General features: G+C 46.8%; 1 protein-coding gene across 2 annotated transcripts in view; it reads right to left on the bottom strand.

The window, feature by feature from the left end:
• The window catches only part of Lbp (lipopolysaccharide binding protein), a 32835-nt gene that overhangs the window by 5651 nt on the left and 15918 nt on the right, over positions 1-11266 (bottom strand). For both annotated transcript variants that reach the window (XM_023714807.1, XM_004630901.2), the window contains exons 9-12: positions 4524-4583; positions 1918-2085; positions 649-716; positions 144-186 (exon numbers count right to left, since the gene is read on the bottom strand). In XM_023714807.1, coding sequence (XP_023570575.1) covers positions 144-186; positions 649-716; positions 1918-2085; positions 4524-4583 — 339 coding nt within the window. The remainder of the gene's footprint in view (positions 1-143; positions 187-648; positions 717-1917; positions 2086-4523; positions 4584-11266) is intronic.

Here is an 11266-nt window from a genome sequence, read left to right as displayed (position 1 = left end):
ACTGAGCTATCTCGCCAGCCCCCGATGAGTCTGTTCTTCTCTTTTTCTATTTCCTATTATAGGTGCCACCACCATTGTTTAGTAAATACTCTAAATTAATTAGTATTTTAATAGTATCATAAGCAAAAACAAGCAAAACTTACATTGAATACACCTACTTTGGATTCTTTCAGTTCCACTTGTAACCTATAAAGAATCAGACAAGATTCATAGATTGGGCTTTATACTCATGGGAAGGCAAAGCAAGGGGCTTCCTAGGAGGGAGACAGCATTGGCATGAGAAGGTGGGGTAGGGTGGGGTGAAAAATGATTAAATAACTAAAAGCCACAACACAGCAATATTGGGAAGGCTGAGAGGAGGCGAGGGGTATGAAGGAGCTCAATCGCCATCATTTCAGGTAAATATCGATCTCTAAAATTCGTGCCTTAGGGGAAAATGGTAATTTTTATAATAAATTACTTAAGAAATTTCAAATTTGTTGAGGACTTGCCAGTGGGACAATAGGCTTGGGTCAACTGGAGTGATATTCTCAAGTTGTAGTCTCTAACATCAACAGGATCATATCAAATCCTCCTCCCCATCCCCAACTTCAGAAAAGCAGCCGTGGTGTCCAGATGGGTCCCAGCAGAGCACCCCACTGTGCTTACTTTCCAGGGTCCAAGATCCCAGTGATCCTGCTGGTGTTGAAGTTCAGTGTGGCAGACACATTAGCGGCCTGGAAAAGCCGGTGGAAGGAAAGGGGAGTAAATAATGGAGGTTGTCAAGATTGGGAAGAGCTGCCTGCTCTCAACAAATGGTCCAGTGAACTTAAGCAGGAAATTTTCCAGGTAGATTGTAGGCTCCCAGAAGGCTCATCGTAGGCATTCAATAAATGCCTGAACTTGGCCTTGAACATTTTTACTTGAAATTGTTGACTCCGGTAGCAGTTAGACTTTGAACAGACTACCAAGAAAAGGCATAGGGAACCTATCCCTGGAGGACTCTAAAAAAAGATCATTAGTAGTTATCTCAGGGCCAAGATTCAGCTCTAGCTGGAATAGCAATAAAATATATTTTATTTAAAAATACATGAATAATAAAAACAACTTTGATAATAATAACAGCACTATAAGAAATATTTATACCCTCTGAGAGGAATGGCCCTCTTTCAGAGATTTGACTTGTTGAGTTTCCAGGGTAAAACAAAAAAGCAAAATTTTCCATGTAGTGAGCAGGGACCCTGAGGTCTCAGAATCCCTTCTGTAATAGATGGGGGTACGTTAAGAAAGAAAGAAAAAAAACCCACTCTCCATATTGAATGTGAAGGCAATTTCATGCAAGGAATTGGTTATACAAGTGACATAATTGTGAGAAACAAAAAATTTGGTGAAGCTGCACTCTGGACTATGGGAACAGAGGGTGCATTTGGAATAGTGAGAGCCACCTTGGAGTATACGTAGTCCCTGCAGAGTCTCTTGCTCAAGGGAAAGCAAGAGGAATAATTTTCTGGCTTTTTCCTTCCTCCCAACCTCCACTCTCCTGACCCTGCTTCCTAATGGTGGAAGCCATGGGAAGTCAGAGTGCAAGGGAGTCTGGGAAATGTAGTCTTCAGGGGTCAGCTATAGCTACAGACCAGAGAGAACACAACAAAGATACATCCGTACACCCTCCTCTCCACAGTATCCTTGATTTAGAGGGACATACATACATTAAATAAATAAATCTGCAAGTAGCTAAATGTTAATTTTTTTTGGTAACAAACCTTGTGAAGAAATAATGAGGGGCACAACAACAACAACAAAATGGCAAGGAGTAAGACAGAAGGGGCTCTTTAGGGGAAGTAATATATCAGCTGAGAAAGGAATCAGTCAGGTGGTGAGTAGGGAGAAAAGTATACAGGGAAAGGGAACAGTATTTGCAAAGGCTCTGAACCTTACCACACCAAGCCGGAAGACAGGTTTCTTGACAGAGTTGGGCAGGAGCACAAAGCCCTCAATCTCTATCTGGGGGGTCACGGACAGATTCCCAGGACTCAGTTTCAGGAGTGGAGCAGAGACCACTCCTCCCTGGAGCTCCAAGTTCATATTAGGATACAGCCTGGCTATCTGGGGACAGAAGAGATTATGTCAAGACAAGAAAATAAGTAAGTCTGCAGGGTCTTAAGGATGTCGCTTAAAGCTGCAAAGACTTTTGATTGATTTTGTTCCCCACAGACTGCTCTGTGCCTTTTTGACTTCATAGCTTATTGGACATCCATCTGTGCAGAGGCACCACCATGTGGTTCATGCTTCCCTCTCATTCACTGTCCCATGTATTGTCCTTCATCAATCAACCCTGGTCTACGGGGCATGTTGTCCCCAAGGTGTGGCTCTTTGACCACTCTTTTGAGTGCCCTTGGCTGTTATTTTTGGGCAATCGCTCCTAGAAGGGATGCTGTGTTTGGGTCAAAGGGCAGAGCACTAAGGAAGCTTTTTGCAGGGTATTTTTTTGAGACAGGATCTCACTACGTAGTTCAGACTATTCTTGAACTCACTGTGTGGCCCAGGCTGGCTCCTGCCTCATTGTCCTGAGTGTTGGGACAGCAGGCATGTGCCACCATGCCTGGCTTTTGGCAGGTATTGCCAGTCATTCCCTTGAAAGGTCAAGCTGGTTTTCCCCTCCCTGAGCATTGATGGGTGCCAGTGTCTCCCCATGTCCTCAACGCACGTGAGTGGCAGCCTGTGCTAACACCACACGACAGTGTTGTTAAGCTAGGACACAACCAGATCCTACCGTTTCAAAAGTGTTCAATTTTCTGTGGGCAGAGAATTTAATTTGGGACAGGGCTGCTCCTCTGAGTGGTTGTGTGAATGTAAAATCTATACCCTGCTGAGGATGGAAGGAGTTCAGCTGAGGAGGGAAAGCGCTTTCCTGAGAGGTGTGCAGAGTGGCTTCTTCACAGGTGGTTATGATGCAGCTAGGAAGAGGGAGGATGTGCTTCTGCTCTTCCTGGGGTGAAAGGACTATCCAGGCCAGGGTATGGGCAAGGGACACTCCCAAGGAAGCTGGCTGGGACAATACAGTGGGCTCTAAAGAGAGAGAGAGAGGGGCTATAGGTAGTGCCATCTGGAAGGACAGGACCTGCACTGATGTTTAAATCTTTCCCACCATTCTGATTGCCTTAGACACCACTAAATCTTCTGCAGTGTATTTTATTTTTTTTAAAATGTATTTAGCACAGGGTCTCACTGCACAGCTCAGACTCTGGTGATCCTGCCATTTTAGGTCTCCCCAGCACTGGGGTTACAGGCGTGCACCTCCACACTCAGTCTCGATGGCTGGTTCAGTGCACCTGGAGGTGGGGCTGGTGCGGTTTATGGTGCTGGGCATTGAACCCTAGTTCCTGCACTTGCCTAAGTAGGCGCTTAGTCTGCTGAGAGATCTCACTGGCCCTGCAATGCATTTTAAAACTACCCCTGCCTGAGGTGCACCTGGGAACCTGCAGTTTGGGGAGAGGCCTGGCTGATGTCTATGGGATTCAGTCAAGGAGTGTGCAGGAAGGGTCTGGCCCAACAATGTCAGAACTACCAGGCTATTTAGTGTCACAAGGGTGTAGCAAAAGCCTGGGAAACAACACCATGTCCTTCCATGGAGGACTGGCTAGACAGCCATGGTAAATGAACACCATGGCAGGTTGGATTGTATGGGAAAAGTGAGTAAGCTCTTTGTTTATACCAGAGGGTCTCCCAGATATAGTGGGGGAATATACAAAGTGGTGTATAATAGGCCTCCATTAGTCTAAAAACGGGGGAAAGATACAGCATGTTTGGTATAGACTGCCTATTTCTATGTCTGTCTAGACTCTAAGAGAAGGATGCACATGTTCTTACACTACCGGGAGACACCGATGGAAACTGGGTGTCATACTACTGAAGCGGTAAGGAGACCTTCCATTCCATAGCCTTTTATTGAGCTATTGAGCTATGAGGATTTCTTTTCCATTCGAAAAATAATACGTTTTTAAAGCACCTTCAACATGCTGGATCTCTAGTAAGCCTTCTATCACTGTTAGATGATATTACCTGGAGCCCCCTTTGTAGAACATGTCAGCATTCTTCAGGATTATTTGTATTAAAAAAAATATTGAGGGCTGGTGAGATGGCTCAGTGGTCTAAAGCACCTACTTAGAACAAGCTTAGCAAAGCACAGGGACTGTGGTTCAATCCCCCAGCACCACATGCCAGTCAGCCCCACCCCCTGGTGGGCTGAGCTGGCCACACACATGTGCACAAACACATAAATAAATAAAATTAAAAAAAAAGAAGAGTAAAGAACACTAATGTAGAATAAAAAAAAATATTGAGAAGACTGGACCAACTGCATGGTTCCATGGGACGTGGTGCTTAGGCCTCTGCTACTTGGGCTATGGCGGGAGCCTGCAGTCTGGGGCTCCCTGGGGCCTCTCTGCTGGCATTTTACCGCTCAGTGAAGCAGAGAGGGGCACAGAGGTTTTGGAAGTCAGAGGAGCTCAGTCTGTGCCCATGGAAAGCCGAGGGTGCCTTACCCGGGGGGCGAAGGCTCGAAAGGAGCTGGTGGTCAGTCGGAAGGGAGAGTCAGATGGAATCTGCAACAAAGAGACATAAAGACTTTAAGGAGCAAATGCTGGTAGAGAGTGGGGCAGGCGCAGGTGTTGAGGATGGTGACTTCTCACTGGGAGGGGGTACTTTGATGGTGATGGGAACCCTACCCTGCATTCACCCTGGGCTGAGCACACAAGTCTCCAGAGGCTCGGGGTCCTCGTGTTATGATGACACATGCATCTCACTCAGAGGGTCTTTGAGGGTGAGAGTCGTAAATGCAAATAACTAGCATAGGCTCTTGGCTATGACACGGTGCGACTGTGGGCCTATCTTCCTCTCCTGAGCCTCTTCTGTAAAATCAGATTACAGTAGTCCACACCTTCAGGCAGGGCCTGACACATGGTGCCACAGGTGGGTGTGTGATCATGCATCAGCGTAGCAGGTAAAAGGGGGGGCAGGGTTGTTCCCTAAAGAATGCAACACACAGTCCCTAGATATGCATGTGTAGTTCTAGCAGGGCTCTGTAACATAGACCTCACCCAGTCAGGTTATAATATGTTAGTGTGTTACCATTTAAGGGAGAAAAAGCCACAAAAATTGTATAAAAGGCAAAACTCTGCATTAATCAGGGCTCAGCCTCTTGGGTTTCAGCCCACTGAGTCCATGTGAGCACAAATAAAGTTGCTTCTTTAAAAAAAAAGACTCAGTGTCTCATCTCTCTATTGGAAAAATCCCACTATATATCTTGGGGGCTCGTGTCCAGGATTTGGAGATGGCGCTTTTCCACCTCTTTGATCCCCAGAGTGTGATCCTTGGAACTCTGGGAGTGATGACCTCACCTGGCACCAAGGGACTATTTGATCCACAGGGAGGAGAGGATCCTGGGTACACAACAGAGCCCCGTGAGGTTCAGGAACTAGGTTAGGGAGTGCTACCCATCAGATCGGTGAGAGCCCCAGTTCATTTTGGCTCCCTCAGGAGTCATATCCAGGCCAGGGATTACTAAGCCTGCTGATGCTAAGAGGTGCCTGAAACATCTCCTGTAGGAGAGCAGCGGAGACAGAGAGGGGCAAGCATGCATCTTTTCCATATTGACCTCTCCTTTTCACCTTTTCTTCTCTTGTGCATGAAAGTCATCTGCTATGGAGAAGAGAAGGGTGGAAAGCAGAGTAAACTCCCCTAAAGTGTATGATAAAGAATTTTTAAAAATGATATTCAGGTGATTATGGTGTTAATCTGACTGGCCCAAGACTCTGGACATTCTGTGTCATTTGGGGCAGGCTGGCCTTCTGAGGGCTCCCTTGATGAGGCGATCATGAGCTAAGGTTCAGGACTGTTGTGAGGGACCCAGGCCATCCTGACTAATTTTCTTACATTGACTGTTGGCAAGACGTGGTCCCTTCCCAGCCACTGTGGATTGAGAACTGCAGGATGACGATAGCTAGGATAACAGCTGCCTCCAAATGTTGGTCAAAGTCAAACTGATTCTGTCTGGAGAGCCAGGAGGAGTCCATATGTCTCCATATGCCCCACTGTATCCACCCCTGCCACCGCTACCTGCTGCACCTGCTGCACCTGCTGCAGAGCCCCTGTCTGAGTTGGTTGGCCCTCCAGTGGTCGCTGCTTTATCAGGGTCATCTGAGGCCTCCCCAGAGACCCCACTAATGACAACCTCCCCTGAGCCACCATTCTGATCTCTCACATGCCTGTGGGCACCTGTTGAGAGGACCCCTCTAGCAGACTGATCCTCTGGCACCACGCATCAGCCAAGAAGATGCTGCTTTGAGAGACTCAGGGACCTCTTTACTACACCCAACAGGTAAATCCAGAGAGGTGAATGAGTGTTAATGCACCAGCTCTTCACTACTACTGACCTTAATTGGAAAAATCACATGTCTTCATGTACAGAAAAACCCCAGGCAATGACTGACTTGATGCAGTCCATTATCCATACCCACCGGCCCACATAGACTGATGGCCACCAGCTCCTTCTGACCCTGTTCAATGCCAAGGAGCACTGACAGGTTACTCAAGACACCCTACAATGGTTGGAAGAAAATCTCCTGGCTGGAATGCTGGAATCCCAGCTTATGCCCATAGCCATTTTCCTGAAGATCCCCAACGGGACCCGAATGCCAAAGGAGGACTTGCCCTGAATGAACAGTATCAAGAGGCCCTTCTAAATGGTTAGAGGGCCAGAGGAAAAAGAGTTGTGAACATGAACAAGACCTCAGAGGTACTCGAGGGGCTGGAAAGAAGCCCAAGCCTGTTCTATAAGAAGTTGTATCAACGTCCTGTCTGTTTACCCTCTTTGACCAAGAAGCAGATGTAAATGTGGGCAGAAGGCAATCCACCTGGATTAGCCTGAAACATACCTTCAAGAGTATAACTAGAGGGGCTGGGGAGATGACTCAGTGGAATAAGCGCTTCCCTAGCAAGCGCAAGGGCCTGAGTTCAATCCCTGCTTCCACACACACACACACACACACACACAAAAAAAAAAATAAAAATAGAGCAGTTAAAGAGTATAACTAGAGCCAGAGGCAGAACCAATTTGCCCCAAACAATATTTCATCCCTTGCAAGGCACAGACTGGGACATAGAAACAACTGGAGAGACTTCTGAATTACTGCATCCTTCAACCATTCCAGTCACCTTGACACACACCTGTCTTGCCAGTCCAGAGGCTGGGCACAGGTGACTACCAGCCAGTTCAGGATTTGCAAGCAGCAAGCCAGGCCACTGTTACCCTGCACCCGGGTGTTCAGCCCTCTACATGTTCCTGGGTCTTGTGCTCTTGAAGCCGCCTTCTTTACATGTTTACACCTCAAGACAACTTCTGCATGTGCTTGGCCCCACAGAGCCAGCCAATTTTTGCTTTCCAGTGAAAAAATCCAAAACATGGTGACAATGGCCAGCAGACCTGGACAAGGCCACCCCAAGGATTCAAAAATTCCCTAACCATCGTTGGTATGGTATTGACTACTGATCTAAAAGCTTTCCTGGTGGACCAACATGGCTGCGTCCTGCTTCAGATGACTCGGAAGCTCTCGGGAAGATTGCATAGAAAAGAATCAACAGCTCCTTATTGTCGGGAGGCCAGCTACAAGCTCTCTAGGAGAGACCCAAATTTGCCAAAGGTCAAATACCTCAGTTTCAATTTGTCACAGGGGCAGCTCCAACTCATGTCTGAGAGGAAACAGTTTGCTCATTCCGAGTCCCGACGACCTGATCCTAGGTCCAATAGTTCCTTGCACCACCAGTTTCTATATAGTGTAGATACCTAGCTTCTCAGTCTCAGTAAAACCCCCTTATGAAGTCACAAAAGGGAGGGAATGAGAACCTCTGTTATGAGAATAAGTATAGCAAACAATCTTTAAAAAAATCAGAAAGGTCCTGACCAATGCACCTGGCCTGGGGCTTCCAGACATGACTAGACCTTTCTTCTTTATGTTAATAAGCTCACTGGCACCACACTGGGTATTTTAACCTACATGGGGTCATGACATTGGCTGGTGGAATATGTCTCCAAGCAAGTGGGCTCTGTTGCTCAGGGCCGGGAACCTTGTTTTTGAACACATGCAACTAAAGCCCTCATGGTGGCAGAAGCTGACAAACTGACTATAGGACAAGAACTGACAGTCCGAGTGCCACACTCCACAATGACATTAATGGAGTACAGAGGACAATTCTGGCTAACTAATGCGTGGATGATCAGATACCAGGTGATGTCATGTGAAAACCTGAACATTCACCTAGAAATAGTATAGACCTTGAACCCAGCGCCCTACTGCCTGTCAGGCCAGGCTAGCCAGATCATAACTGAGTTAAGGCTTTGGATGAGGAATTTTCCAGTCAACCAGACCAGATGACCAGTCCCTCAAGGACCCCAAAGCTGAGTATTCTACAGATGGTAGCAGTTTTGTAAAAGAGAGAGACTACCTTGCCGGGTACTCTGTGGTAACCCTAAATTCCGTCATTGAGGAAAGTCTCTGCAAAAGGGGGCCTTGACATAAAAGGCAAAATTTATCACACTAACTTTCACCTTCTAATTGGCAGGAGAGATATGTGTTAATATATATACAGACTCTAATATACCTTCACCACCCTCCACATGGTGCTTTATATAAAAAAGTGTTTAATAAACTCAAGAGGAAAAGTAATATAATATGGCAGAGAAATCCTTGAACTCAGATGCTGTGTGGCCCCTCAAAAAGTAGCAGTCATATATTGCCAGGGACATCAAAGTAGAGACAACAGCTGCCCAGAGAAACTGTAAAGCACACCGGAAAGCAAAGTTCACAGCCTCCAAAAGAACAACAAATCGAAGACTGTGGCTGCCACACTGTTCCCTAGTCTGCTGGCAAAATGGGGCCCCAATTACTCAGAGTAAAGAGTGCTTGATTTAAGGTCATGAATGAAGGCTACTTCCCAGGTGGATGGTAGAAACTGAAAGACGGCCAGGTAACAATCCCTGAGGCACTGGCTCCAGCTTTTGTCAGAAAGTTTCATCACCTGTATAAGCCAGTCAGCTCTCAGGACCACCATGGTCAGCATTTCTATGTCCTACAGCTCTCTGGCAAAGCCTGAGTAGCGTGTGAGTGTGTGAAACATGTGCCCACAACAGCCTGAGTCAAGGACCCAAAGCTGCTTCTAGGCTAGCGTCAGGGGAGCCCTGTTTGAATATGTGGCTGTAGACATCACTGAGCTTTCCTGAGTCTGTGGCTATGGGTACTTGTTAGTCTCTGTGTACACCATCTCAGGGTAGATAGAGGCCTTCTCCACCCCACAGGAAAAGCACCTGAGGTGGCCTGATTTCTTTGGAGGAAAATCATTCCCTGTTTTAGAATTTCTGTTACCCTAGAGTCAGACAACAGGCTGACATTCGTTGTGGAGATGGTGCAGCTGGTGGCCAGAAGAATGAAGACCGTTTAGAAGCTGCCTACAGCTTACTAGCCCCAGAGCTCAGAAACAGTAAAGCAAGCGAACCAGATTCTCAAGCGCTAGCTGTCAAGAGGCTCACCTGGGTGGTGACCGACTCTTGCCAACAGCCCTGCTGAGGATGAGGTCTAGTCCCACTAAACAGTTGGGGTTCTCCCCTTAAGAAATTCTCTATGGGTGGCCTCCTCTTATTGGAGAAATAGTGATTTTAAAAGAGCCTAAAAATCTTGCCCTGAGACAACAGATATGGGAATGGGCTGAACCTTAGTCACTCTACACCAATGGGTTGAGGATTAACTGCCCGTGAGTCTGACCACACTCACTCATTTAAACCAGGGAGTGCTGTGTGGGTAAAAGACTAAAATGTCCAACACCTAAAGCCCCTCTGGGCCTCAGGTGAAGGGGCTGTAAATACTGCATGGGGCCCAGGGGCCAAGGGACCACCACACAAACAACGTCCCTGTCAGGCGCTGTCCCTCCAAACTACATGTGCCACTTGGATCCAGGGACAGCACTTGTCAGTGGCTACTCTACAAACCTGTTCCTATGTAGACAGAGGAGGAAATCTGAGCTGCTTCCTGCAGCCCTGTGAGCAATAACAAAAGATGCAAGACCCGAAAAATCCCTTAGCTGGGGCTGCTGAATGAAGACACACCCACAGGGTGGAATACTGCCCAGCTATGAACCAATGAGATTTGTGACCAGCGCCATTCTGGACAGCTCTTAGGCAGGACCTACAACACACCTGTACTTGCTCTCCTAGGCCTGTGCTTGCTCTCATAAGTGTCCATCCAGAGACACATGCCATTGGTACTGGACCATTCACAGTGGCACAACTCAGGATGGTGTAAAGTGGCAACTACACAAGTGACCTTCCACAGTAGAGCGTACGTTGGGTAGGGGGACACTGATCAGTGTCTACCACAGAGCAAGGCTAGAAAACTAGATCTCTATTAATCTTGTAATAGAACAGGGTGTCCCAGTTCTATCTCTGGGGTTTGGCTTCTCAAGACCTCAATTATTGGAGAAAACTGCATTGTCTGATGGGGAAAAATGTTTACGATCCCTGTTGGAAGCCTAACATACCTAAGTCAAAGATTTATAACTCAATTGCCCATTAAACGCAATGGTGGGGGCCTCCAGATTACCTTGAGCTGGATCCTCAGCCCTTGTCTAATTTCTCCCGTCTTCAAAACGCTTGGGACAACGTTAGCATAACCATCAAATGGTGATCCCAGATGGACTACCCTGCACCCTCCAAAACCAGCCAGGGTCATGTGCTTCAGAAACAGCCTGTCCATCTTTCGTCTACTTTGATTTGCCAGAGAAAACATCTGGAAGTCCAGGTATATTGGGACAGAGAGATCTAAATGCAACAATGTACTCTACAGATCGGCAACTAAAAAGATGATAAATGGCCTCTTGAGTGTATGATCCAATATTACGGTCCTGCCACCTCGGCAGAGGTTGGGTCTTGGGACCACTGTACCCCTATTTATGTGCTAAATCACATAATCAAACTGCAGGCAGTTGTAAAAATTATGACTAATAAAACTGATAAAGCTCTTAATTTACTAACCAAACAGCAAACCAAAATGCGTCATACTATCTATCAAAGTTGGTTGGCCTTAGATAACTTGCTTGCTTCTGAGAGTCTTCTGTTATAAATCATTCTATTATAAAAAGTTCAATCTGGGGCTGGTGAGATGGCTCAGTGGTCTAAAGCACCTACTTAGAACAAGCTTGGCAAAGCATCAGGGACCGCAGTTCAATCCCCCAGCACCAC

The sequence above is a fragment of the Octodon degus genome, unplaced genomic scaffold, assembly GCF_000260255.1.
Source record: "Octodon degus isolate 3935 unplaced genomic scaffold, OctDeg1.0 scaffold00037, whole genome shotgun sequence".
Taxonomy (NCBI): domain Eukaryota; kingdom Metazoa; phylum Chordata; class Mammalia; order Rodentia; family Octodontidae; genus Octodon; species Octodon degus.
This window is presented reverse-complemented; position numbering and strand designations above follow the sequence as displayed.